At 45.7% G+C, this 25,888-nt stretch overlaps 1 protein-coding gene across 1 annotated transcript; it reads right to left on the bottom strand.

Moving 5' to 3' along the window:
* Positions 1-9,715: 9,715 nt before the first annotated feature.
* On the bottom strand, positions 9,716-25,383 carry Tnfrsf9 (TNF receptor superfamily member 9). Its single transcript, XM_036177399.1, has 7 exons — positions 25,287-25,383; positions 23,925-24,029; positions 20,748-20,885; positions 20,117-20,186; positions 19,451-19,578; positions 18,515-18,652; positions 9,716-9,807 (listed from the first exon to the last, which is right to left on the bottom strand). The coding sequence occupies exons 1-7, from the start codon at positions 25,381-25,383 to the stop codon at positions 9,716-9,718; spliced, it is 768 nt and encodes a 255-aa protein (XP_036033292.1).
* Between the last annotated feature and the right edge of the window lie 505 nt (positions 25,384-25,888).

The following is a 25,888-nucleotide window of genomic DNA, read 5'->3' as shown; positions in this document are numbered from 1 at the left end:
CCCACAGTAGGGAAACTTTGGACTTTTAAAAAGAGATGTTGGGTAATTTAAAGAGACTGAATGTTAAAACTGAGTTTATTAAAGATGGTGGGCCTTTTAAAAGTTATACTGAGTTTTATACTGTGTTAGTAACAAGATATTATGGATAAAACAGCCTAGCCTCAAACTTAAAGAGACCTGCCTACCTCTGCCTCCTGAGCTGGGATTAAAGGCATGTGCCATCGCTCCTGGCCAGGTTATAATTTGATAGCAATGTGTTAGTGTGTCACATCAAGGGGTCAATTGTACCAATTAGTTTTTGATACAAGTTAGGGCCATTTGGTAAGAGGGAACTTCAGCTGAGAAAATGCCTCCATCAGACTGACCTATAAGCAAGTCTGTGGGACATTCTCTCTCTCTCTCTCTCTCTCTCTCTCTCTCTCTCTCTCTCTCCTCTCTCTCTCTCTCTCTCTCTCTCACACACACACACACACACACACACACACACACACACACACTGTTTTGTGGGGGGGTTGTTTTGTGTGTGTGTGTGTGTGTGTGTGTGTGTGGTTTTTATTTGTTGTTGTTGTTGTTGTTGTTGTTTGGTTGGTTGGGTTTTCTTCAACACAGGGTTTCTCTGTGTAGCTTTGGAGCCTATCCTGGAACTTGCTTTGTAGACCGGCTGGCCTTGAATTCACGGAGATCCACCTGCCTTAAAGGCTTGTGCCACCACCGCCCAGCTGTGGGACATTCTCTTGATGAATGATTGATGTGGGAGGGCCCAGCCCATTGTGGGTGGTGCCGTCCCTGGGCAGGTGGCCCTGGGCTGTGTAAGAAAGTCAATGAGCAAGCCCTGGGGAGTAGCTGGTAAGCTATGGCCAGTTTGACTCTTACACCAGAGACCCCTTCTACAGGTGTTCAACTGGATGAAGGACAAACTTCGCTGTCCCTGGGCCACTTGTCTTTGGTTGTCTTTCCTGCACTTGACCATAACCACCCTCAGGGGTGTCTGTGACCCACACTGCTCTACCCCCAGCTTATCTCTAGGCTCCCAATGACTACCCTTCCAGCCACCCCAGCCAAGGGGGCATTCTGATCCCCAAAGTCCTGCCCAGCTCCCCCGTCCATCGTCACACTGGGCTCTTGCACTGTCCCCTGGCATTGGAGTCTTGTTTTGACTCTCCTGAATCCATTTTCTTACAGTCAAGGAGATTGTTCTAAACTGTAAATCCCATCAGACCCCTCCTGGGGCTTCCTGCCACAGGTTAAAACCCCAGCTGCTTTAGTGTAGATAATGGGAACACCTGGTCCCTGCTCACACGCTCTCACCCTCCTTCCCTGGCCCTATGGTGCTCTGTGACCTCCGACTCCAGCACACCTGACTTCTGCAGCCCCAGCAGCCCCTCTCGGCTTGCTAGCATGAGCTCCCTCTACCCTTAAGCTGCAGGCCCCAGGCACAAAGCCACCTGCCAGCATCAGGCTGCCCTAGGCTGGAGCATTGCCTAGTCCCAGCACACAGTAGGGCCTCAGGATCGGGAACATTGTGTGCCGGGAAGGGTCCTCCTAGAGAACTTGTGCCCTGGTGTGGCTCTGATTCACCTTCGCAGTTCCCCTGACTCAGAGTTCTCAGTTGTCTTGGTGGCTTTGAATCTTATGGCAGTGCAGTGTGGGAAGCAGATGCCTCAGTAGCCCTGACCCATGGGGGGTCGTCCAGGTTCATCTCAGCTCTTCCTGTGAACTTGCCAGAATCAGCATTCTTTTATGTTGCTAATTTGGTGGAAGAAGAGTCTAAAACATGAATTATTTTCTGAGGGGAAGATGTGCACCGCCAGTCCTGGCGTGACTTTTTTTTTTAAACTTTGAATTGGCTGCTTTAATTGGCTTTTCAAGGACAGGTGGCCAAACTGGGCTTTCTGGATACAGAGTATGACCTCAAGTTTGGGAATATGCTGTTGCGAGATTTTAAACATATATTGTCTTGGACTGGAGATACAGCTTAGTCAACTAAAGTGTTTGTGGTACAAGCACGAGAATCTGGGTTAGATTCCCTCTGCCCCGCAGAAATCTGGGTACAACTGCACACCAGAAATCCAGTCCTAGGAAGGTAGAGACAGGGGGCTCCTAAAGCTTGCTGGCCACCCAGACTAGCTAGTTACTGAGCTCCAAGTTCAGTGAAAGACTCAGAATCAAGGTGGAGAGCATCAAGGAATACACCCAACACTGAATTGGCCTCCGCATGTACATATATGCACACGGGCTCCCCCATACACAAAAAACGTTATCTTCCTAAGCCTCTTATTTTTCTCTAAAGACAATCTCGGGTTTCACGATAGTCTCTTGTAAAAGCAGCGATAACAATCACTGTTCTAACCTTAGCCCATACAGAACACACGGGGCCACGCTGGCCATGGTCTGTGGTACATCTTACCCACAATGGAAACATCTGCTCGGCACAAGTGAAGACGCCCACTTGAGTAACCAGTCACCCCTGGGATCTAAAGTTTCCATCAGAGTGACATCTTCCACTAAGAACAAAATCAAAATCTGTTTCAGAAATAACGTGGGCTTCTTTTTAAGAATCTGAAAGCTTAAATAATTTCATTTATTTGGGTCATTGAAGTGTATATTTGTTCGATTAAAACAAATTGTTGGATTTCGGAAACTACCTTCCAAACAGAACGGTTTTCTCCAGTCTCCATTTTCCTTTGTTGTTATCTCCTGAGGAGACAGTGACTCATATTCCAAGTCCCTGTGTTTTTCACTTACTCATAAGTGATGCCAAAATACACTATGACAAAGGTGTCATACAGTCCAGAAAGTAAACACACTCTGCTATGGTTTGAATCTGGAATGTTCCATACAGGCACATGTTCTGAGCACGTGGCCACAGCTGGCTGTTCCCATAGATTATGGAACTTTGGGATCTGGAACATAGCTCAGGGGTGTAGGCCATTCAGGACGGGCCTTCGAAGGTTACACAAGCCTCTGGTGCTGGTCTAACCTCCTCATCACCAATATGTGAGGAACCATGTAACACACTCCTCCCATTGTCAAGGATGGATCACTCATGCTGCCATGCCATCTCTACCACAACAGCCTGGATTCCTCCGAGATGCAGAAATACAGCAAAGCTCCGTCCACTTAGCTTTTCTGAGGTTCTCCTCACAGGGATGAGAAAGGTAGCTAACGCAGCCTCCATCCGGTAAGCACATGCTGTGTGTTTTCTGTGTTCCTAGTGGGGAGCAAATGAGAATCTAACTCAGGTACCCCAGATGCACCACACCAGACAGGTCAGAGGGCCCCATGGCATGTGGAGGGTAGCACACACAGACCAAGACACCAAGTGCCCAAAGGCAAGAGACGTCACTTTAGAATTGACAAGGTTTCCAGGTAGGTGATTTATCTGTTGTCCCCTCTACTCAGAAAGCTAAGGCAAGAGGATCCTTGAGCCTGGCAGTTCTAGCCTGAGAACAAACTGGCACTTTGTGTCACAAAACAAATTTATCAAGGAAAATAGCTGCCAGGTGGTGATGGCACACACCTTTAATCCCAGCACTCAGGAGGCAGAGGCAGGTGGATCTTTGTGAGTTTGAGGTCAGCCTGGTCTACAGAGCAAGTTCCAAGACAGCCAGGGCTATGGATATGTACCCTATCTTAAAAAATACACACACACACACACACACACACACACACACACACACACACACATAGTTAGTTAGTTAGAATTAAGATTTATTTTATTATTTTACTGTGTGTAAAATGTACATATATCTATGTCTGTGTCATATATACATATATAAACATACATGTAATTCCAGCACTTGGGAAGCTAAGGCAGAAGGATCAGGAATTCAACATCATACTTTACTACTTACCAAATTTAAGGCTAGCCTGGGCTATATGGCCTCCTATTTCCTAAATACCCACTCCTCAAAGAGAAAAAGAATACAAAGATGAAGAAGAAAATTCTCTTCACAAACCAAGAATGGGAGACAACTTTCTTAGCCTGATCAAGGAATTTTACATTTTCTCTGTAAAAGAAGAAAAGACTATCATATTGAATTAAGTCCTATCACTTAAATCAAGGGTGAGAAATAATAGATTAGAAAGGGAAACAAATTGATTGCCAATGAGGAAAACAATGTATCCACATATTGTTAGAAATGACAGGAAGGGCTGTCCAGGAGGCAGCTGAGCAGGCCAACCACATCCCCACCTCCAACAGCAAAGCAAACCATCCAGAAGTAACAACAAAGCAAAAGTTTTAGAAGTTTTTCTAAATCTCCAACATTCTAAAAGGGCTGGAGGAGTCTCAGTGGTTAAGAGTTCCTACTGATCCTGCAGAGGATCTGGGTTTGGGTGGCTCACAAGCCCCTGCAACTCCACCCCAAGGGTCTGTTGTCACCCACAGGCCTCCAAGAGCACCTGCACCCCCATGCACATCATACCTGCACACAGACAGTTTACACATAGTAAAATAATAAAGGAAACCTTAGTTCTAACAAAAATGTGAGACAAAAATGTGTAAGTAGAAGACCCTGCTCTCCCTAAGGACATTTGACAGCGTGGCAGGCACTTTCAGGAATGTTGATTTTTATGTATAAAGTCCTTTTCTTTCTTGAAATAACCTGAACTGCTTGAAACAAACCACTCAGCCATTTGAGCTGGGGGTGCCAGCTCCCTGCCCCCGCCTGGCTGCCTCTGATGGGAAACCACCAGCCGAGAAAACATTTGGCAGGCAGCCCAGATGTGTTCAATCTACCCTCCACTCCGGGGACCCCTACAGCGGAGCTCAGACTCATGCTCCAGGCATGGCTGCCCCACAGGCCCTTCGTTGGCCTGCCTCAGAAGACACACTCCAAGATTAGCTTCTATAAACAGGTGGCCCAGCTCCCCATCAGCTATTCTCTCTCACGGATCTGAGGGAGCACTGGGGGCTCTGCAGAGAGCTAGTAACTGCTACAACCTGTGATTGGCCTTTATGTAAGGTCTCTGATTGGTGGAACTCAGAGCTGTGCAGTGATTGGTGCAAATTACAATGCTTCATTTGCATGCCACACTGGTGCCAAGTCCTTTTTCTAGCTTTTATAACCGAGCTGTTGGTTTCATCTTTCTTTTTTCTTTTCTTTTCTTTTCTTTTCTTTTCTTTTCTTTTCTTTTCTTTTCTTTTCTTTTCTTTTCTTTTCTTTTCTTTTCTTTTCTTTTCTTTTCTTTCTTTCTTTCTCTCTTTCTTTCCATTTATTTGTTTGTTTGTTTGTTTGTTTGTTTATATATTTTCAGAGCTGAGGACCAAACCCAGGGCCTTGTGCTTGCTAGGCAAGCACTCTACCACTGAGCTAAATCCCCAACCTCCTTTATTTATTTTTTAAATTTTTTACACTTGTTTATTTGCTTCTGTGTGTATGCACATTCAGGCACATGTTTGAACTGTGGGGCATATATGGTTATCAGTTCTCTTTTTTTATGTTGTTGGGATTGGTGGCAAGAACCTTACCTGCTGAGCCATCTCACCAGCACTGTTAGAGTGTTTTATTGAAGCAACAGGGAAAGGAACTAAGATAATGGCCTATTATTTTGGATTTATTTTTTATTTTTCAAGACTAGGTTTCTCTGTATAGTGGTAGTTGTCCTGGCACTAACTATGTAGACTAGGCTGGCCTCAAACTCAGAGATCTGCCTGCCTCAGCCTCCTAGTGCTGGGGTTAAAGGCGCATGCCTCACCATCCAGCTTTGGCTCCAGCCAATGTTTGTTGTCAATTTTTATGAGTTGATAAGAAAAAGGCATGTTATTTTTAATGGGGAAAAATAAAACATGAGCAAATATTTCATTTAAGAAGAATCACAAAGTGTTAAAAACACTGACTGCTCTTGCAGAGGACAGGGGTTCCTTTCCCAGCATCCATGTGGGGCAGCTCACAATCTCCTATAACTCTAGTTCCAAAGAGATACAGTGCCCTCTTCTGGCCTTCATGGGCACTGACATTCATAGGATGCACATAAACACACAGGCACATACATAAAAATAAGTAGACCTTTTTATTTTATTTATATGGCACAAATTCTAATTGGTCTTAATAATAAAAACCCAGAGCCAGATATTGATTAACTAGTGGCTAGCTCCACACTCTGATCTCCAGGCAAGCTTCATTTGTTAGAGCACAAACAGAATATCACCACATACTTATTTTTAATTTTATTTATTTGACTTTTTTTTTTTTTTTTTTTTGAGAAAGGGTCTCTCTGTGTAGCCTTAGCTGTCCTGGAACTCACTCTGTAGACCAGGCTGGCCTCAAACTCACAGAGATCCACCTGCCTGTGCTGCTGCCTCCCAAGTGCCGGGTTAAAGGCATGCATCAGCGTGCCTAGATAAATCTTTCTTTTTATTTATTTATTTTTTAAAGATTTATTTATTTATATGTATACAGCATGAATGACTGCAGGCCAGAAGAGGGCACCAGATCTCATTACAGATGGTTGTGAGCCACCATGTGGGTGCTGGAAATTGAACTCAGGACTTCTGGAAGAGCAGTTAGTGCTTTTAACCTCTGAGCCTTTTCTCCAGCCCTAAATCTTTCTTTTTTAAAAGGATCAAACAGGATATGACTATGTGACAAGTCACTCATCTGTCAAGAAAGAAGTACACAATGAGACCACAGTAAATGCCATTTGCATCACCACACTGAAAGATAAGGGAGTCTGATGATAGCCAGGGCAGGGAGGTTGTCAGCCATTAAAGCAGTCAGATGCCGGCAAGAAGGCAGCAGTATGATGGGCCGACGCTCAGAGAAGCATGTGCTGCCATGCCCACCTAACTATTGTATGTATTGCCTGGCTCAGCTATGTGCCTGGCTGCAAAAGGTTAGCATCTAACCAATCATATATGGTCTGAAATGGCAACCCCCCTTTGCTATAGATGCCCAACATTCCAAGTAGATGCTGCTTCCTCCACCCAGGTCCTAGAGACAGCTCACAAAGGATGCAGACGTTGTTTGTGGTGTCGTGGAAACAGAACATGCACAGACGTTGTTTATGGTGTTGCTAAGACGGAACACCTGAACAGTGCAGTCTGTGGGAGGAAAAGTTTATTTGACTCCTGGTTTCGGAGGGTATTTTGGTCCATTGCAGCAGAGAAGGCACGGTACCAGGGTTATATAGTGGCATTCACAGCAGCAGGAGCAGCCATGGCAGGCTCCTTCACTCTGAGTAGTTCAGAGAGCCGAGAGAGCAGGCTGGGGCCAGGGACATGTAGAACCAACAAGGGACTGCCCTAAATCTCCTACCAGCTAGGCTCACCTCCTAAAGACTCAGCAGCCACCAGCTGGGATCCAAGCATTCAAAGCTTGTAACAGACACAGAGCCACAGCTAGAATGGGCCTGTGATCACAGTAAGAGGTGAGTTTGGGGAGGGAGACACTTGCCCAGGTAAGTGCTTGTTGTTCGAGCTTGAGGACCTGAGTTAATTCTTAGAACCCACGTGAAAAAGCCAAGTGTGGTCATGCATACTTGTAATCCCAGCCCCGGGGAAGTGGAGCCTGGGAGGACCCTGGGGCTCCTGGGCCAGCCAGCTGAGCCCTAGATCAGTAAGAGATCTGAAAGATCCGGCTCACAGACACACAGACACACAGACACACAGACACACACACAGACACACACACACACACACACACACACACACACACACACACACACTTTCAAAGAGAAATGTCCCTCCATTTCGCTGGACTCCATTGAGATGAGGGTGTCATTATTATTTCTGCATAACCTGGCCCATCCTACCTTTCAGTCTGTCTCCCTGGTGACCCTCCCGCCAGACAATAGTAAAAGAACTTGGGTAGCCACACAGTGACTGAAGATCCTGAACCCAGCTCTGGAGAAGACAGACTTGTAAGTTCCCTTGCGCAGTCTCTGCAGAAGGGACACCCCTTGGTGCTATACATAGCGACGGGAGTTATAAATACAGCTTTGATGACTAAAGCAAGCTGCTTCCACACAGCATGATATTGGGATGCTAAAAAACACTCACCTCAGTTATGAGGTACCTAACTACACGATAAGGATTTTTGGAATCAAGAGAAAAACAGAAAAGAAAAACAAAACAAGAGAAAAACAGGGAGAGAAAAACAGGCTCAAATTTCGCAAAAGCCCAATTTTTATAATTTTGGGTGGCTTTTAAAAATTGAAAAGATAGCTAGGCATGGTGGTGCACAGTTTGAATTCCAGTACTCTGGAGGCAGAGTTCAAGGCCAGTCTGATCTACAGAGTGAGTTCTAAGCCAACCAGGGCTACACAGTGAGATCTTGTCTCAAATAAATAAATAAATAAGATTTAAAACCATTTTTAGCTCTTAAGCTGTACAGGAGCCACATAAAGGGAAGCAGCAGCCATGTTTGACCATGGCGGGGTGGGGGTGGGTGAGGTGGGGTGAGGTGGAGTGGGGTGAGGTGGGGTGGGGTGAGGTGGGGTGAGGTGGGGTGGGGGTGGGGTGAGGTGGGGTGGGGTGGGGGTGAGGTGGGGCGGGGGGGGGGGGGGGTGGGGGTGGGCAGCCTTGCTCCAGTGAGGTCACAGATGTTCCCTCTTCTCAGTGTTTTATGCCGTTCCTAGTTGGTATGTTTACTTATGAGCCTGACACAGAACAGCAGAAGTGTGGGGAGGGAGAGGACACAGGACAGACACACATTTGCACTCCTCTGAAGATTCCCCCTCAAACTCTGACAGGCCTTTTCCAGACAGGGACACGGGGCCTCCCACTCTCCAGATAGTGGAGGGAGGTGTTGTACTAAGTGAGAAACCTGGGGAAATTTGTGGGGAAACACACTGCTTACTACATAGAGCCATACATGCATCCTATTTACACCTAACACACACACACACACACACACACACACACACACACACACACACACACCCCTACATTGATTTTACAAGGATTTTAGCTGGACCACTGGTCTATGCAATGCAACTGAAACTACCATTTTCTTTAGATTAGATTATATATCTTAGAGTTCTTTGTGGAGGGAGGATTGATTTTTAGTTGTTTTTTGTTTTATTTTTTGAGACAGGATTTCTCTGTGTAGTTTTGGAGCCTGTCCTGGAACTCGCTCTGTAGACCAGGCTGGCTTCCAACTCTGCCTCCCAAGTGCTGGGATTAAAGGCGTGTGCCACCAACTCCTAGCTAGATGTTTGTTTTTTGACACAGGGTTTCTCTGTTCAGCCCTGGCTGGCCTGGAACTCACAGAGATTTGCCTTCCCCTGACTCCCTAGTGCTGGGATTAAAGGTTGCAACTTCACACCCAACATTCTATATCTTGTTAAGGAGAATCCAAAGATTGGTCTTTCACCTCCTGCTCTTCCCACACTCCTATTAAAAATGGCTAGGGCAGCGCTGGAGAGATGGTTCAGTGGTTAAGACCATAGGCTGCCCTTGCAAAGTACACAGGTTTGGTTCCCAGTACACAACTATCCATAACTTCAATTTCTGTGGATTCAACACCCTCTCTTCGGGCTTCATCTGGCATCAGAAACCACATGGTGTGTGTGCATGAGCACACATGCATACATGCAGACAAAACACTCATACACAAAGTTTAAAAATAAAAAATTTAAAAATGGTAAAGACAAATCCATTAGCATTAGAAGAGGCTTGGATGGGGTGATCGCTTGCACATTGAAAGGACAGTGGGGTTCTTGTGCTGCTCCTCGATTTTCTGAGGACCCCCACATCTCCTGGGATGGCACATCACATCTCATAGCTTCCTCCTTCTTCTTCCTCTGGAAATCGGCAACTACATGCATCTTCCTCTTGAGCTGTTCGAACGGCCATCTTAAATGCTGGGAAACAATGGACACAATGTAAGACACTTCCAGACTCCTGCCTCAGACACAGTTCTGTTCCACAAGTCACACCCACAAACCTCCTCAATCCTAATTTGAGCAAATTTACCTACTAACCAGGAAACAGCATGTATGAGCTTTCTGGAGATGGCTTATTTTATCTTACTGTGTTTTGTTTGCAGACAGGGTCTCACTCTATTGTCTGGGCTGACTTATAACTCTCTCTGTAGGTCAAGCCGGCCTTGGACATGTGGTAATCTCCTTAGGTCAGTCCCCCAGGTGCTAGCATTATAGGCATGCCTCAACATTCCAGGATTTTCTTCCTTCCTTCCTTCTTCCTTCCTTCCTTTTTCCTTCCTTCCTTCCTCCCTTCCTTCCTTCTTCCTCCCTTCCTTCCTTCCTCCCTCCCTTCCTTCCTTCCTTCCTTCTTCCCTCCCTCCCTCCCTTCTTCCTTCCTTCCTTCCTTCCTTCCTTCCTTCCTTCCTTTCATCCTTCCTTCAAAAACCATTTTCTATATTTTATACAATGGCTTAAAAACAACAATAAACCAAAGTTTGAGCCCAGCTCACAGCACCATAAAGCACGGCTTACATTGCAGGCACAGTTGTGTATTTAATATTTAATGCAGCAGCACCCCCACGCCATTTTTTTTTTTTTGACACAGGGTTTCTCTGTGTAGCCTTGGCTGTCCTGGACTAGCTCTGTAGACCAAGCTGGCCTCACTCACAGAGATCTCTCCTGCCTCTGCCGAGTGCTGAGATTAAAGGCGTGCACCACCACCGCTAGCTGTGCACACCTCCATTTCATTCTCACAAGTTCTTCAGATTTGCGCTTCTTTTCCGTGTGATCCTGTGGCACCCACTTGTGTCCCACCACGTCTGTCTATGAAAGCAAAGAATTGATCCTGCACAGCAGAGGGGGCTCTGTTACATGCAGCTGTGACCTCTCTGCCCTTCAGCTGAACAGCCTTTCATCTCTAGTTTCTTTAAACTTAACAAAGCAAAAGGCCCTGTTCCAAGGCCATGTCTTCTATGTCCTAGATCCTATTTTAAAGGGGAGGAGGGTGAGGGGAGGGAAGTTAAGTCAAGACTGAGAAATCCTGATGGTATATCTTTTGAAATTACATCCAAAATTAACCAAAATAGTAATGATTTGCTTCAGGGAGAAGATGCCATATTTCCAATATTTGCTGCTCTGTACTGTCTAAAACTCCAGATATAACCTATGAAACAAGCACAAGATGGTTGGAGATAGAGAGGTGTAGCTTAAGGTTTCCTGTGTCCCACCTGGCCTGTGGTCAGGACAAATCTCTCTCACCCACCAGTCCTGCAGCCACTTGGACCCAAGTAAACACACAGAGGCTTATATTAATTAAAACTGTATGGCCTAATGGCTCAGGTTTCTTGCTAGCTAGATCTTACATCTTAAACTAACCCATTTCTATTAATCTATACCTTGCCACAAGACTCGTGGCTTGCCAGTATCTTTACATCTTGCTTCTCATGGCGGTGGCAGTAGTGGCGGCAGCGGCTGGCAGCGTCTCCTCACTCAGCCTTCCACTGCCCAGAATTCTCTTCTCTGTTTATCCCACCTATACTATACTTCCTGCCTGGCTACTGGCCAATCAGCATTTTATTTATCAACCAAATCAGAGCAACACATTGACAGCATACAGAGTGATATCCACAGCGGAGAGGAAAGGGCAGGATGGGCCTAAGATGCAGCATGGCAGTAAGTGATCTGGGTTTTCCTTCTGCCTCCTGTTCCTGGAGGGGAGCTGGGAGACCGGGGAGCCTGGGGATGCCAGCACAGAGGTCAGAAAATCCTGCCCACTCCAGCTAGGAGACCAGGAACAGAACAGCTTAGCAAGATGGGAAGCTTCTAGACAATCAGGGATCGTCACAGCAAAGGCCAGGGCCAGTTCTAGGCCCCTTAGAGAATGGGGCCTGTCACTCTGGCTAGACTGTGTCCAGGTTCACTTGCTCTTCCTCAGAGGAAGCCAGTGGAGAGTCACTCTACTGCCACCCCTGGTGCCACCCTTGAGATCTCAATGGAGGCCTCCTGGACAGCAGTAAGCAAGTGTGCTTTGTCATCTAAGCCATGGTGGTGTCAGCTGGGGCCCGGAAGGATTTACATAGAAGAATGACAGCAAGCCCTTCTAGGAAGTTTAGGGCAGAACTTCCTGGGAGTGGCCTCATGGGAAGTCTGAGAAAACAAAGTTTAAATTAGGCTCTAAGTCTCTTAACAGGATAGGTTTCAATGCAAAATCAATCATGCAACCTGGGAGATTTCAATGTGAGACAGACAACTGAGTCACAGATGCTAGACTCTGGATAAGACAGACGTTAGGATAAGAATTCCATAGCTGCTGTCATCAACATGTCCAACAAGCAAGTAGGAAGACATCAGAAGCAAATGTGGACTAAAGGCTGGAGAGTCACCTACAGTAGAGTGTGCCCAGAGTCTGAGGTAGGAACATTGCTTGAGACTAGAAGCTGAAGACCAAAGACTGCCCTGGGGAACACAATGAGACCCAGAGAGAGAATCCAGAGCAACCTAGTAGCTATTTTAAAACTGAAAAATCGGCCGGGTGACAGTGGCATTTAATCCCAGCACTTGGGAGGCAGAGCCAGGTGGGTCTCTGTGAGTTTGAGGCTTACCTGGTCTACAGAGCGAGATCCAGAACATGCATCAAGACTACACAGAGAAACTCTGTCTTGAAAAACCAAAACAATAATAATAATAATAAATAATAATAAATTAAAACTGAAAAATCATGATAATTTAAATTTTGAAAATCAATGAATGGTTTTACAATAGAATGAGGAATAAAAGATGGGGGGGGGTCATTATCCAGAGAGAGGTAAATGGGAGAAATGGATGGAGCCTCAAAGCCATGGGGGGCTCAGACAGGAGATCTAAACTCCCATCATTGGAGCATGACAGGCAGGAGAGAGGAAGTGGGTCGGAATGTCTTTAAAGGCATTTGAAGGAATAATGACTGGGTCACCACTGCCTTGAATCTGGAAAGAGGAAAAGCTGACATGTTCTAGAAGCTGATTGAACCTCAAACTGAATGAGTCCAGGAATCCACATCACAGTCAAATCTCTGAAGACTAGAGACACCATGCTACTTACAGGGGAAATCCCTCTGGAACAATGGCATATCTCTTATCAGGCATCATGGAGGCCAGCAGGAAGTGTCTCCCACCATACAGAAGGGAAATATTGTCCTCACTGATGATAGATGATGTTGTGGTCTATGCAGAAAATCCCAAGGACTCTGCAAACACTCTTAGAGCATGTGAGTGTGTTCATCAGAGACACAGGATATAACCAGTTTCCCAAGTATACTACCTCTATAATGAACACATGAGTTAAGACACTATATCATGTCCAATTGTTTAAAGAAAAGAAGATGGGGACTGGAGCATGCGGGGGTGGGGTGGTGGTGGTGGCACATGCCTTTCATCCCAGCAGATCTCTGAGTTCAAGGCCAGCCTGGTCTACAGAGTGAGTTCCAGGACAGACAGGGCTACATAGAGAATACCCTGTCTTGAAGAACAAAAACAAAACAAAACACACACACACACACACACACACACACACACACACACACAAAGGAAGTAAGGAAAGGAAGGAAGGGGGGGGACTGGAGCTGGAGAGATGGCTCAGGGGTTAAGAGAGCTTGCTGCTCTTACAGAGGACCCAAGTTCAGTTCCCAGCATCTGTGTCAGGGAACTCACAACCACTGTAACTCCAGCTCCAGAGGGGTCTGTCACCCTTTGAGATACATAGTACACATACACATGGCACTTCCATGGGCATATACACATTAAAAAATAAAAATACAATTTAAGAAAAGTTTTTTGTTTTGTTTTTAGAGACATGGTCTTTTTGTGTAGCCCTGGCTGTCCTGGAACTTGCTCTGTAGACCAGGCTGGCCTCAAACACATGGAGATCCACCCGCCTCTGCCTCCTGAGTGCTGGGATTAAAGGTGTCCCACCACCACCTGGCCAGGAAAGTATTTTTTAAAAGACTGAGGAGGTGGCTCAGTAATTAAAGCATTGGCCACTCACTCATAAAGCTGGAGTTTGGCTCCCTAGAATCCACAAACTGGCCAGGTGAGTATAGCAGCCTGGCTGTAATTCCAGCCTCGGGAGGTAGGGAGATGAGACCAGGTCCCCGTAGCCAGCCGGCTAGCCAGGCTAGCCATATTGGTGAGCTCTGCAGTTGATTGACAGACCCTGCCTCAATGAATAAGGAGAAAAACCAATTAAAGATGATTCCTAACACCAGCACAGGGTCTCCACATGCAGTCACCCACACAGGTATGCCCACATGTGTGCAAAAATTTACAAGCACATGCACCACACACACACACACACACACACACACACACACACACACACACATGAAAATGGGGGAGGGGCATAAATACTCAGGCCTAAATCTTTACAAAAGCATATGAGACTCACGTTGTAAATTACAAAATAGGTAAGGGAAGAGAAAGCATAAATGGAAAGACAACTATGTCCATGGATTGGGATAGCTAACGGAGATTTCCTCCCAAGCTGGTCCACAAACTTCCTGCAATCCCTGTCAGGATCCCAGCTGACTTTCTGTGGACACAGATGAGAGTCTCATAAAACTTACATCGAAACAGAAAAGAAACAGAATAAAGAGCTAGAACAAATCTGATAAAGAAAGATGACGCGGGAGAGTGTCTCCTCCACTCTCTATGCCGTTTGAGACTGGTTTTATAACTCCAGTAGCCAAGACTCCGTGGTGCTGGAACACAATGGGGGCTCTGCCCCCCATAAGCTCAGCCAATGATTTAGGGGTAGACAGAGCAGGGAAGACAATGCTTCCTCTGATTAACACCGGAGCAACTGGAGACACAGCTCCCACCCCCAACAGAAAAATCTTGACCTTAATTTCTCACTTTACCTCTAACTAACACTTTAATCAACAATTAAACTAACAGCTTTAAATGTCAAGTACAAACGTGCAATGTTGAGACCCTAACCCTGGGGGGAAGTCTCAACCTTTCAGACCGAGGCTGCAGTGAAGGGGCCTGAGATGCGGGCTGGTCTCGGCAAGCAGAAACACTTGAATGCACATGAATGACAGTTTGAGATTGATCCCTGGGACCCACAAGGTAGGAGGAGAGTACCTGCTCCCACAGGGACTTCTCTGACCTAAACACATGCGCGCGCGTGCGCGCACACGCGCACGCGCACACACACACACACACACACTTGCATGTGACTGCACATACACACACACATGCATGTGACCACACACACACACACACACACTTGCATGTTACTGTACACACACACACACACACACACAGAGGCAGATGGAGAGGAGAGACAGAAAAGTAAAAAACAACTATTTTTAAACCAAATACAGATAATGTGGCACTCCTGTGGCACATGGACAGATGAGAGATGGAGGCATGGATGGAGAAGCTTGAGAGTCAGCCAGTCAACCTGGCTTGGCAGAAACAAGAGACTGCCTCTGCCAAGTGGAAGGAGAGAGTCTACTTCTGCAGGTTGTTCCTGACATCAACATGCTGCACACAGTGGCATGTGCACACACACAAAATAAGCAAAAATGAACTTAAACTATAAAAATTAAAACGTAATACAATTGTGTTTAAGAGACACAAAAAACTCATGTTCACATGAAACCTATGCATAAGTATCCATAGGATTTTTTTTTTTAACATGTAAGAGTAAAAAACAAGGGCTGATGAGATGGCTCAGTGGTTAAGAGCACTTGTCACTCCTGAAAAGGACCCTAGTTCAGTTTCCAGCACCCACAGGCAGCACTCAGAACTGCCTGAAAGTCCAGTTTCGGGGTGCTGGCCTCCATGTATGTGTTCCTGCATGCATGTGAAATACATAAAACTCATGCAAGCAAACATATGTGACGTAAATAAATAATAAATACATTAAAACAAACAACCAGCAGTCAAAAATCAGAAATAGATGAGTGGCTGCCTGAAAAAGGAAAGGACTGAGAAGGGCCAGCAGGGCTGACTGACTGAGAAGGGCCAGCAGGGCTGACTGACTGACAAGGGCCAGCAGGGCTGACTGACTGACAAGCGCCAGCAGGGCTGACTGACTGACAAGGGCCAGCAGGGCTGGATCTTGGCTATGGATAGTTTGGGTTTTTTGTTTGTTTGTTTGTTTGTTTGCTTGTTTGTTGTTCAGTCATGTACTCAATGGCCTTGAACTTGGGAGCCTCCTGCTTCAGTCTCCCACATACTGGGGCTTCAGGCAAGCACCCCCAACACCCTGCTTTCAGTTCTGTGTTTCAGTTGTGTTACTTGGGTCTACAGGTGTGACAAAGTGGCATACAGCCATGTGTGTTGTGAGCATCGTAGTCATGGCCTCATTGTGAGGTTAGAGTCTTGTGAATGGCACGTGATACTATTCTGCTCCTTGTTTGTGACTCTGTGACTGTGTAATTACATAAAAATGAAAAGGTTTTGTTTTTTTTAATGACTACAAGTCCCTCGTTACTGATTAATACCTTTGAAAACATGTTCACAGAAACCTTGTTGCCACTCTGGGTGGGAATATAGTGATCGTTCAAGGCAGTACAGAGGTCTCCTCCAGAAATAGAGGCCCAGGACAGAGAGGGAAAGACCACAGAAAACAAACAGAGGTCTGCAGCTGGGGATAGAGTCCCTTTCATTGATAAGGAAAGGACAGGTGGCCCTGTGGGAAGACTTCTCAGAGTAAGAAATCCAAACAGCCAGTCAAACTGAAAGGCATCTAACCTCAGAGATCATCAAGGAAATGCAAATCAAAACCACAATGAGCCACTGTTCCCCACCCACCAGACAGATTAAAAATAGTCACCCATCATTCACACGGAAGTGGAGCAAATGGAGCACTCACACCCCACTGAAGAGGCGTTCGATGTGGTCCCCATTATTTTTGGAAAAGTTTGACCCACCTACTTGGACAGGACTCAAGTTATGCATTCCCACATCTTTTCCCCTAGGTTAAAAAACAAGAACAAAGCTTGGGAAATGGTTCAGTAACTAGTGCTAGCCCTGAGAACATGAGGAGTGGAGTTCAGATCCCCAGTGCCACACATAAGGGCCAGGCAGGGCGGTGACCACTGTGACCCTAGAAGACAGAGACAGGGTCCCTGGGGCAAGCTGGCTAGCTGGATGAGTCTATGATAAGCTCTTGGTTCTATTGAGAGAGTAAGTGGGGGGCACTCTAGGAAGGTGCCTGATACAAGCCTTGGTGTCTACACATACACATATGCACACCTATACACAGGTATACATGCACACCTATATATAGGCATACGTGCACACGTATGCACATGCACACCACACACACAAATACCCAGTTTAAAAAACCCATAGAATAGAACCATGTACTGTCATTTGAGAAAGAATGTAGAAGACTGGAATGTGGCCACAGGGGACTGGAACCCAACCTGTGGGTGAATCCTTTTTCCCTTCCTTCCTTCCTTCCTTCCTTCCTCCTTCCTTCCTTCCTTCCCCTCTCTCTCTCTCTTTCTTTCCTTCTTTCTTTCTTTCTTTTCTTCTTTTTCTCCTCCTCCTTCTTTTCTTTCTTTCATATTTTAAGACAGGGTCCCACTATGTAGCCCTGGCTGTCCTAGAACTCACTCTGTAGCCCAGACTGGCCTCAAACTCACAGAGATTCACCTGCCTCTGCCTCCCGAGTGCTGAGACTAAAGGCATGCGCCGCCACTGCCCAACCTCCTCATAGAATCATATTTAGCTTATTAATGGATGAAATCTGCCTTTGAAATTTTTCATTCTCTGTTATAGGCCACCTTACACCCACTTCAACACCATCTGATTCTCTCCACTTCCTCAAATACAGATCAGAGCTAAGGCCAAGGGTGTTTACTAACACAAGAAGTAACACTGGGTCGGGTGATGCTCTGTATGGGGATGTGTGTGTGTTCACATGTGTGCAAAGGTCCACCTTTGTTTGCATGCCAGGGTCTCCCACTGGCCTAGAATTTACCAACTAGGCAAGGCTGAGCGGGTAGCAAGCCCCTGGGGTCTACCTGTCACTGCCTTCCCTGCATTGGGATTATAAGCACATGCCATTGCATTTTTACATGGATCTGGGTTTACCAGCAAACACTTTAACCACTGAGCTATCTCCCTGACTTCTGAGGTAATATTCTTTTCTGGTTCCTCTGTGCCATGGGCACCAGCTGACTGGGTACCCACACTTACACGTGCACAGTTATCTGGAACCGCTGCATATCTGTCCCTTGTCTTCCCAACACTCTGGGTCTTGTTCTGTCTCCATCCCTTCCCTAGTGACATGCAAGCACAATTCTTGTGGCTAGGGGGCCACCTTGTGCATTGTGGGGGTGGAGAGCCGCCCCACCCCCTACTCCAACTATTCCTTCCAGCCCCAAGTCACAAGTACCCCAACTGCCTCCAGACATTGCCAATATCCTTGTGGGAACAAACTTGTCCTGGTTTTGCAACTATTGTGTTAGCCAATCATAACTTTAAAAAAATCTAAACCTGCAAGAGGCTAGGTGAGTAGAGGCACTTGCTGTGCAAGTCTGAGGACCTGAGTTCGGGCCCTGAAGCAGGAGAAAACCCACTCCGCAAAGTTGTCCTGAATCCAGACTTGTGTCCTGCCCCGCCCCCCCATCCTGTGTGGTCGGCCTTACGTTGCTTGAATATATAGGGGAATTGCTTGCCACTCCATCTGGCCACCAAGAGCCCGAGAATGATGAAGATCAGGAACAGCAGTATGGCTGATGTCAGCGCCAGGAACACGGTGAGGGCCTGCAAGGGGGACCCTCCTTCTAGAGCAAGGAGAGAAGGCCGAAGTGGTTAGTGAAGACAAGCTGGATTTGAACTCGCCCCCCAAATACGTGGGCTCCAAGGAGGCAGCACCCTGAGCACCTCTAACCCATAACTTAACAAGCTTAGATGACTTTACTGTCTTTTGTTTGCTCTGTTTTGTTCTTGAGATAGGGTCTCATGTATCCCAGGCTAGCCTCAAGCTCCATATGTACCTGAGGATGACCTGGAACTCCTGATCCTCCTGCCTCCACCACCAGAATGGGGATTACATGGATGCACCACCACACCCAAATTCATACAGTTCTGGGTACGGAATCCAGGGCCTTTCCAGCATGAGAGGGAGGGGCTCTACCAACTGAGTCACATCCCAAGTCCTAAACCTAAGTGACTTTTAAAAATCAACCCAATTAATGATTTTTCCCAGAAGCCTACAGAAACTAAGCAGCCTGGACTACTGAGCATAGAGGAAACATGAGGCCCTTCAGTTCCCTGGACTTGGCCTCTGGAATCGCATGCTCTCTGTTTGGGATGAGGGTCACCATTGCCGATTACTGATTGAGTAACAATACTCAGGAAAACTAGGCACCCAGGGTAGTACCTCAGAGCTGCCTACTGTGGGCAGAGCTGGGAGACGCAGCCGTGCTGAGGACATTCCCCAGAGTCTAACAGACATGATGCATTTGTTTGGATGGGCTCTTTCCGGGAATCTTACCATGTGGCCCAGGCTAGCTTGGAACTTGCCTCATCCTCCGTGGTGGAGTGATGCCAGGTGTGTGCCACCATACCCAACCATTCACTTTTACTTAATAGCAATAGAACAACCACCTGACTTTTACCTGGAGAGAGGCTGGCCAAAGCGGGCCCACAGACCACGTCTTTCTCCTTGGTCCCGTTCTCAAGCACAGACTTTCCAACTAGAGAGCAGCTTAGACAGGTCAAAAAAAAAAAAGAGTTCAGATGATTAATTTGGGGGCAGAGGAGCACAGTGAAGCGCCTGATGTGTGTCACCCCATAAAGTAACCAAGTCATGTTGTAGGTGGGGTTGGGCTCACAAGAAATGGATAGATCATGTGAAAAAGTTCCACGTGACCCTCTGGCCTCCACCAGTTTCAAGGCCAGCACATCTACATAGACAGATGGCTGTATCCTGCCCTGTCACGCTCAGTGATGACCCTGAGCACTTACTATGGGCCAATCAGTCAGGGAAGGGGACAACCAAGGGATTAGAAACAGAGAGCTGAAGACCCATCAAGGCAGAGGGTGTCAAGCTCCACCAGACCGCTCACTGCACACTAGCATGCTTTCTGAGGAATGCCCACATTCATACAAGACTATGACCTCACAGAGTTCCCCTGTCACCTAGGGGTGTGTCGCTGTGGATCTACACTCCAGCGACAGTGTCCTTTGTTTTCAGTTTATCTCAGGTTCTTTATGTTGTGAGAAGAATGAGAACATATACATACTTTGTCCAGGGTTGACAGCTGCCACCACCGTTCTGATCATTAAATGTCCCGAAGCCACAGTTTTCACAACCTAGAAGAAAAGCTGAGAATCAGTACGAGGCACGTTAGCATTTTCAACTTTCCTGTGACGAACAAGTGGCTTGGTGTCATTAGGTTAGCCTGTGAAGATTGCTTCACGATTATTTTAAAGATGTAATCTTTTATTCACATGTATGTGTGCATGTATCTGTATGTGCATATGCGCATGTGAGTGCAGTACCCACAGAGTCCAGAAGAGGGCATCAGATCCCCTGGAGCCGGAGCTACAGGCCATTGTGAGCAGCCTGATGTGAGTGCTGAGAACTGAACTTGAGTCCTCTGCCAGAACAGCAGTCAGTCTTAACTGATTGAAACCCTGAGATTTCTCATTTTCAATCTAATCACATAAGGAATATTGTGTATATCTAAAATGTGCAAAAATACATGGCTGGTTTCTGATTATTTCTATTTATGGAAACACAGTAGAATATATAATGGAATACAATTCAAACACAGTATTAGCACCACATACTTCATCTCTGTTGAGGTTCTCAAACCATAAGAAAATGTCTCCATCACAAACTTGGGCTGGGTGGAGAAAGAGCAAACTTACCCTGCTCTGTTAACTGCTGGCCTGGCTTGCAGTCCTTTTCACACCTGGCACACTTTGGCCCCAAGCAGTGGAGTCCCTCGGTGCATTCACACTCTGCATCACTGGTCGGGGAGCAAGGCTTCTTGAACCTGAAATAACCTACAAAGCCCCAGTTCTGTGTTACCCTTGACCTCCAAATTGGGTTACAAATTTTTCTTCTGCAGTATACATGTGTATGTATATGTGTGTGTGTGTGTGTGTGTGTGTGTGTGTGTGTGTGTGTCTGTGTGTACAGATATGTATGTATATATGTGTACATATTCTGGCTGGAGAGATGGCTCAGAGGTTAAAAGCACTGACTGCTCTTCCAGAGGTCCTGAGTTCAATTCCCAGCAACCACATTGTGGCTCACAACCATCTGTAATGAGATCTGGTGCCCTCTTCTGTATACATAATAAATAAATCTTTATATATATATATATTCATTTCTCTGCTTATAATGTTAGTGACAACATTATAACTATTTACTGTCTTTTTGTGAAATAGGGCCTTATTGTGTAGCCTAGCCTAGGTTTAAACTAAAAATCCTCCTGCCTCAGTCTCCTAGTGCTGGGATTGTGTGCCACAATGCCTGGCTTATACTGTTCTATTTTCAACCCCCATTGAGATATTTTTACATTTTGCTCACTAAAAGCTTTTCTTGGGCTGTGGAGCTTAGTGGTAGCATGCTTGCCTAGCATGAGAAAGCCCTGGGTCCCATCCCCAGCACCTGTAGTGTGGTGCTGTGTGGTGGTGCATGCCTGTAACTTCAGCGTTGGAGCAGGAAGATGAGAAGTTTGAGGCCAGCCTATGCTATGTGAAACCCTATTTCTTAAAAAAGACCAGAGGCTGGGCGGTAGTGGCACACGCCTTTAATCCCAGCACTTGGGAGGCAGAGGCAGGTGGCTCTCTGTGAGTTTGAGGCCAGCCTGGGCTACAGAGTGAGTTCCAGGAAAGGCGCAAAGCTACACAGAGAAACCCTGTCTCAAAAAAAACAAAACAAAACAAACAAACAAACAAAAAGGCCAGGTGTGGTAGTACATACATTTAATCTCAACATTCCAGAGGTAGAGGCAGGTAGATTTGAGTTCCAGGCCAGCTTGGTCTATATAGTAAGTTCCAGGTCAGCCAGGGCTACATAATGAGACTCAGTCTCAAAACAAAACACAAACAACAAAAACCTTGTCAAATGACTATTTCCTCTATTATTTAAAAAATTTACCAAAAAGTGATAGTTTGCCAGTGGCCAAGTCAGAGGAGCAGCAGGTGCAATTGACTTCAGGGGATCAGTACACCAGCATGCAAGACACTGATGAGTGAATCTCAGATAGGCAAGGCCCCAAGAGCCTCGGCCCCACCAGAAAGTCTCTTGTTACTGCTGTGTCTTTACATGTTTGCCAATGCCATTTTTCTATGGTATCTGGCATAGTGTGAATGGGCATAGGGGACAACCACTGTCCTTAACATGGTGTGATCATCTCATGGAAATATCCTGTTCTAGTGGGCATTTTTAACCTGTGGATTATTATGAAGATGATTTCTTCCTAAGCTGTACTGTTTAACTGAAGCAATGATTTTATACAACAATAGTATTAGTCTAAATAGGATTTTGATGACTTAGGGTCTTTAATAAATATAGTAAGGGATTATGATAAAGGTTAGCTTAGTGGGAAAACTAATATAGGTAAAAGCAAGATATGGTGTTGTCCCCACCCCTGATAAAATGGGGGCTGCAGAGGACAGAAAATAAGAACAAGGAAATGTCACACAGCTGGTTTCTCCTGAGGAGCCCTATAGACTGTGGCTTAGGTTAATGGATAAGAAAAATAACTGAGTCCCAGAGGCTAGGCTAGCTCAAGTTCTTTTAATCTTAATATTGAGAGATGTGTTCACGGGTTTCAGTGTGCATCAAAGCTAAAACAAAGCTTTAAATATGACTTGAGGTTAGATTAAGCTGTTTTTGTTAATGGATTTGAGGTTAAAAAAAAATCTTGGAAAACAATTTAAAGACATGCTTCTAATAGCTGAGCAAGGGACCTGTTGAGGTCAGGGAACAAGAACAATGATAGCCTGGCTATTGCTGGCTGATGCACCTTTCTTGTTAGGATGAGCTGGTGATCAAGGGTGATGATTAATTCCTTGTACCCATTTCTGCCCTCAGCTTCCTGATAAAAAACCTGTTGATGAGTGGGTATGCACCGTGAGGATTGAAAGTAGAGCTGATTGTTTTTCATATAGAAAAATTTAGATTTGTGATTCTTCTAAGATTTCTTGTAAGATTACCTGTTGAGATAAATAATAGAATGGTTGATCCTTTCTTTGTAACCAAAAAAAATGCAGCCTGCCAGTAAAAGAACTGGCTGAGAAAAATACCTTGCTGCTTACACTCTGTTATCTATAACAAGTTGCTTGGACATGAATGTATGTGGGTTCTTAGGACAACTTGTTTTTCACCTATAATATGTAAAATGTCTAATCGTGTAAGGGATATGCAAAAACATGCTATTTTTTACCTGTAAAAATTCATTATAATCACCCACTTAAAAATAGTATGTAATCTCATTATAATTTTTATACTGCTTTCAAGATTTTGCTGGGGTACATAGCTGTAAGGGAAAAAATAAAGTTAGAAGGAAAACATCAAGAGAGACAGAAGGGATGCATCTGGATAGAGGCAAGAAAAGAAACAGAGAACAGAGAGAGAAGATGATGGAGAAACCCTAAAGGTGTGTGTGTGTGTGTGTGTGTGTGTGTGTGTGTGTGTGTGTTTCCTTTTTTGCCAGCCCCAGAGAGTTAAGTTTACTCCCTCAGATAGAAAAAGCCAAATTGAATGATTAGTTTGCTGACTTCGTTGGATCCCCCACCCCCTGAGCTGCTGGAGGCTGGTCCTCAAGGCAGTGAGTGGTAAGAGCTATTCCATGAAACAATTTGCCTACACCTGCTGTGGACAGAGGCATCAGCGCCTCTGTGAAGCTTGAGATTTTAAATAGAGACTAGTTAGTAAAGAGAGACCAAAGTTGGTCTCTCCCACAGCAATCTTAAAGACGGAGATGCCTCAGTTTAAAGCGGACCTCCAGACTTGGGAGGCTGAAGATCACAAGTTCCAGTCCAGCTTGGGCAACAGCAAGATCCTGTCTCAAAACAGACAAGCAGACCTACCTACACACACTTTGCAGATGTTGCAGTATGGCTGTCCACCCCTGCTGGAGTAAGTGCTTGGAGGACAGCTGGAGCAAACTGGATTGTCTTTCTTGCAGAAGGTACCTGAAAGCCATCATATATGGTGATAGTTTATTTGTATTGAAATGTGATTTTATTTGTATGTTAATAAAGTTGCCTTGGGGTCAGAGCAAGCTATAGCAGAAGCTGGGCGATGGTGGTTGCACACGTTAATCCCAGCACTTGGGAGGCAGAGCCAGGCAGGATCTCTGTGTGTTCAAGGATACAGCCTGCATGGCAACACAAGCCTTTAATCTCTCTCTCTCTCTCTCTCTCTCTCTCTCTCTCTCTCTCTCTCTCTCTCTCTCTCTTTTTGAGACAGGGTTTCTCTGTGTAGCTTTGTGCCTTTCCTGGAACTAGCTTTTCGTAGCCCAGGCTGGCCTGGAACTCACAGAGATCTGCCTGCCTCTGCCTCCTGAGTGCTGGGATTAAAGGCGTGTGCCACCAACGCCCGGCTTTTCTTTTCTTTTCTTTTCTTTTTTTTTTTTTTTTTTTTTTTTTTGCCTTTAATTTCAACACCAACCATAGAAGACCTGGAGGTCTGTACAGACAGGCAGTGACAAGGAGGTCATGTGGCTGGGTTTACAACCAATGAGAAGGCAGAACAGAAAGTCTATAAAAAAGACAGGACACAGGAAGTAGGTCTCTTGCGGAGAGGAAAGACAGAGCAGCAGTGAAGGGTAAGCTATTGCTCTGACCTCTTGGCTTTTAACTCTGCAATTGGCTCTGTGTTTCTTATTTAACAAGATCGTTACATCTACAATCATAGGTATCTGTGTCTGACAATACTCGACCATCACTCAAAGCATTATGAGGAAATCAAAATAAATGCTCCATCTGTTGTCTAGGCATCATGGTAATAGACATTTTTATGGATTGGCATTTTAAGACTATACATTTGCAGGGTGACTCTTGGCATGATCTAGCAACTAGGATTAATAACATTAATAACAACATATGAATGCTGAAAAAAAAGAACTCAAGAGAAGAAAACCCTGAATCTGTTGAGCCAGACTACGATTCCTCTGGGAGATCAGAGCCTGGGGACAGGAGCCTGGAGAAGAGCACTGCTGCCACCTGCTTGTGCCCCGTATACAAGGCTAACCTTTACTTGTGCTGTTCTGAGCCTTTCCCAGCACCTTCCACGCACCCCTGAGACAGCTTCTCCGATTGTACTCAAATGGCAAAGTTGAGGTGCCGAGGTTCAGTGAGCGAGCCGGGTCCTCACAGCCACTTTGTTGTATCCAACAAGCCTTTGAGTTTTCCACAGTCCGAAATGAGCTGTCAGTCTCTGGTACTCACCGGCCTCACACTTGTCACAGGAATCCTGAAGGGCTCTCGTCCTTTTGGTGCCCACCACCAGCAGCACAGTTACCACCATGTAGCAGCTGTTTCCCATGACAAAGTCTCACATACATATGACACTAGCAAAGAAGATTCCAAAAGAATTTCAATCAAGTGAGCTGCCCTGTCACTGGCAGTGTGGCTCAATTGGTAGGGTGCTTGCTTAACATGCACTGGTACTTCAGAAACCATAGTAGTGGTGCATGCCTGTAATCCTAGCATTCAAGAGGTGGAGGCAGAAGGATCAAGAGTTCAAGGTTGGCCTCAACTGCAAAGTGAGTTCAAGGCCAGCCTGAACTATATGAGACCTTGCCTTTAACAGAGGGGGTTATCTCACAAATGCCATTCTGCAAAATACAAGCAGGGTGGGTTTTTCTTCCAGAACTATCTACATTGCCACCAATACTTAAACAGTTCTGCGGGGCTTTAAGGCAAATTAAGATCAGAATATTGGGGCTAGAGAGATCGTACAGGGGTTGAGAGCACACACACGGCTCTTGTAGAGGACCCAGTTTTGGTTCCCAACACACATGTTGGGTGGCTCACAAGTGTCTATAACT

Source organism: Onychomys torridus, chromosome 2 (genome assembly GCF_903995425.1).
Source record: "Onychomys torridus chromosome 2, mOncTor1.1, whole genome shotgun sequence".
In the NCBI taxonomy this organism is placed as follows: domain Eukaryota; kingdom Metazoa; phylum Chordata; class Mammalia; order Rodentia; family Cricetidae; genus Onychomys; species Onychomys torridus.
This window is presented reverse-complemented; position numbering and strand designations above follow the sequence as displayed.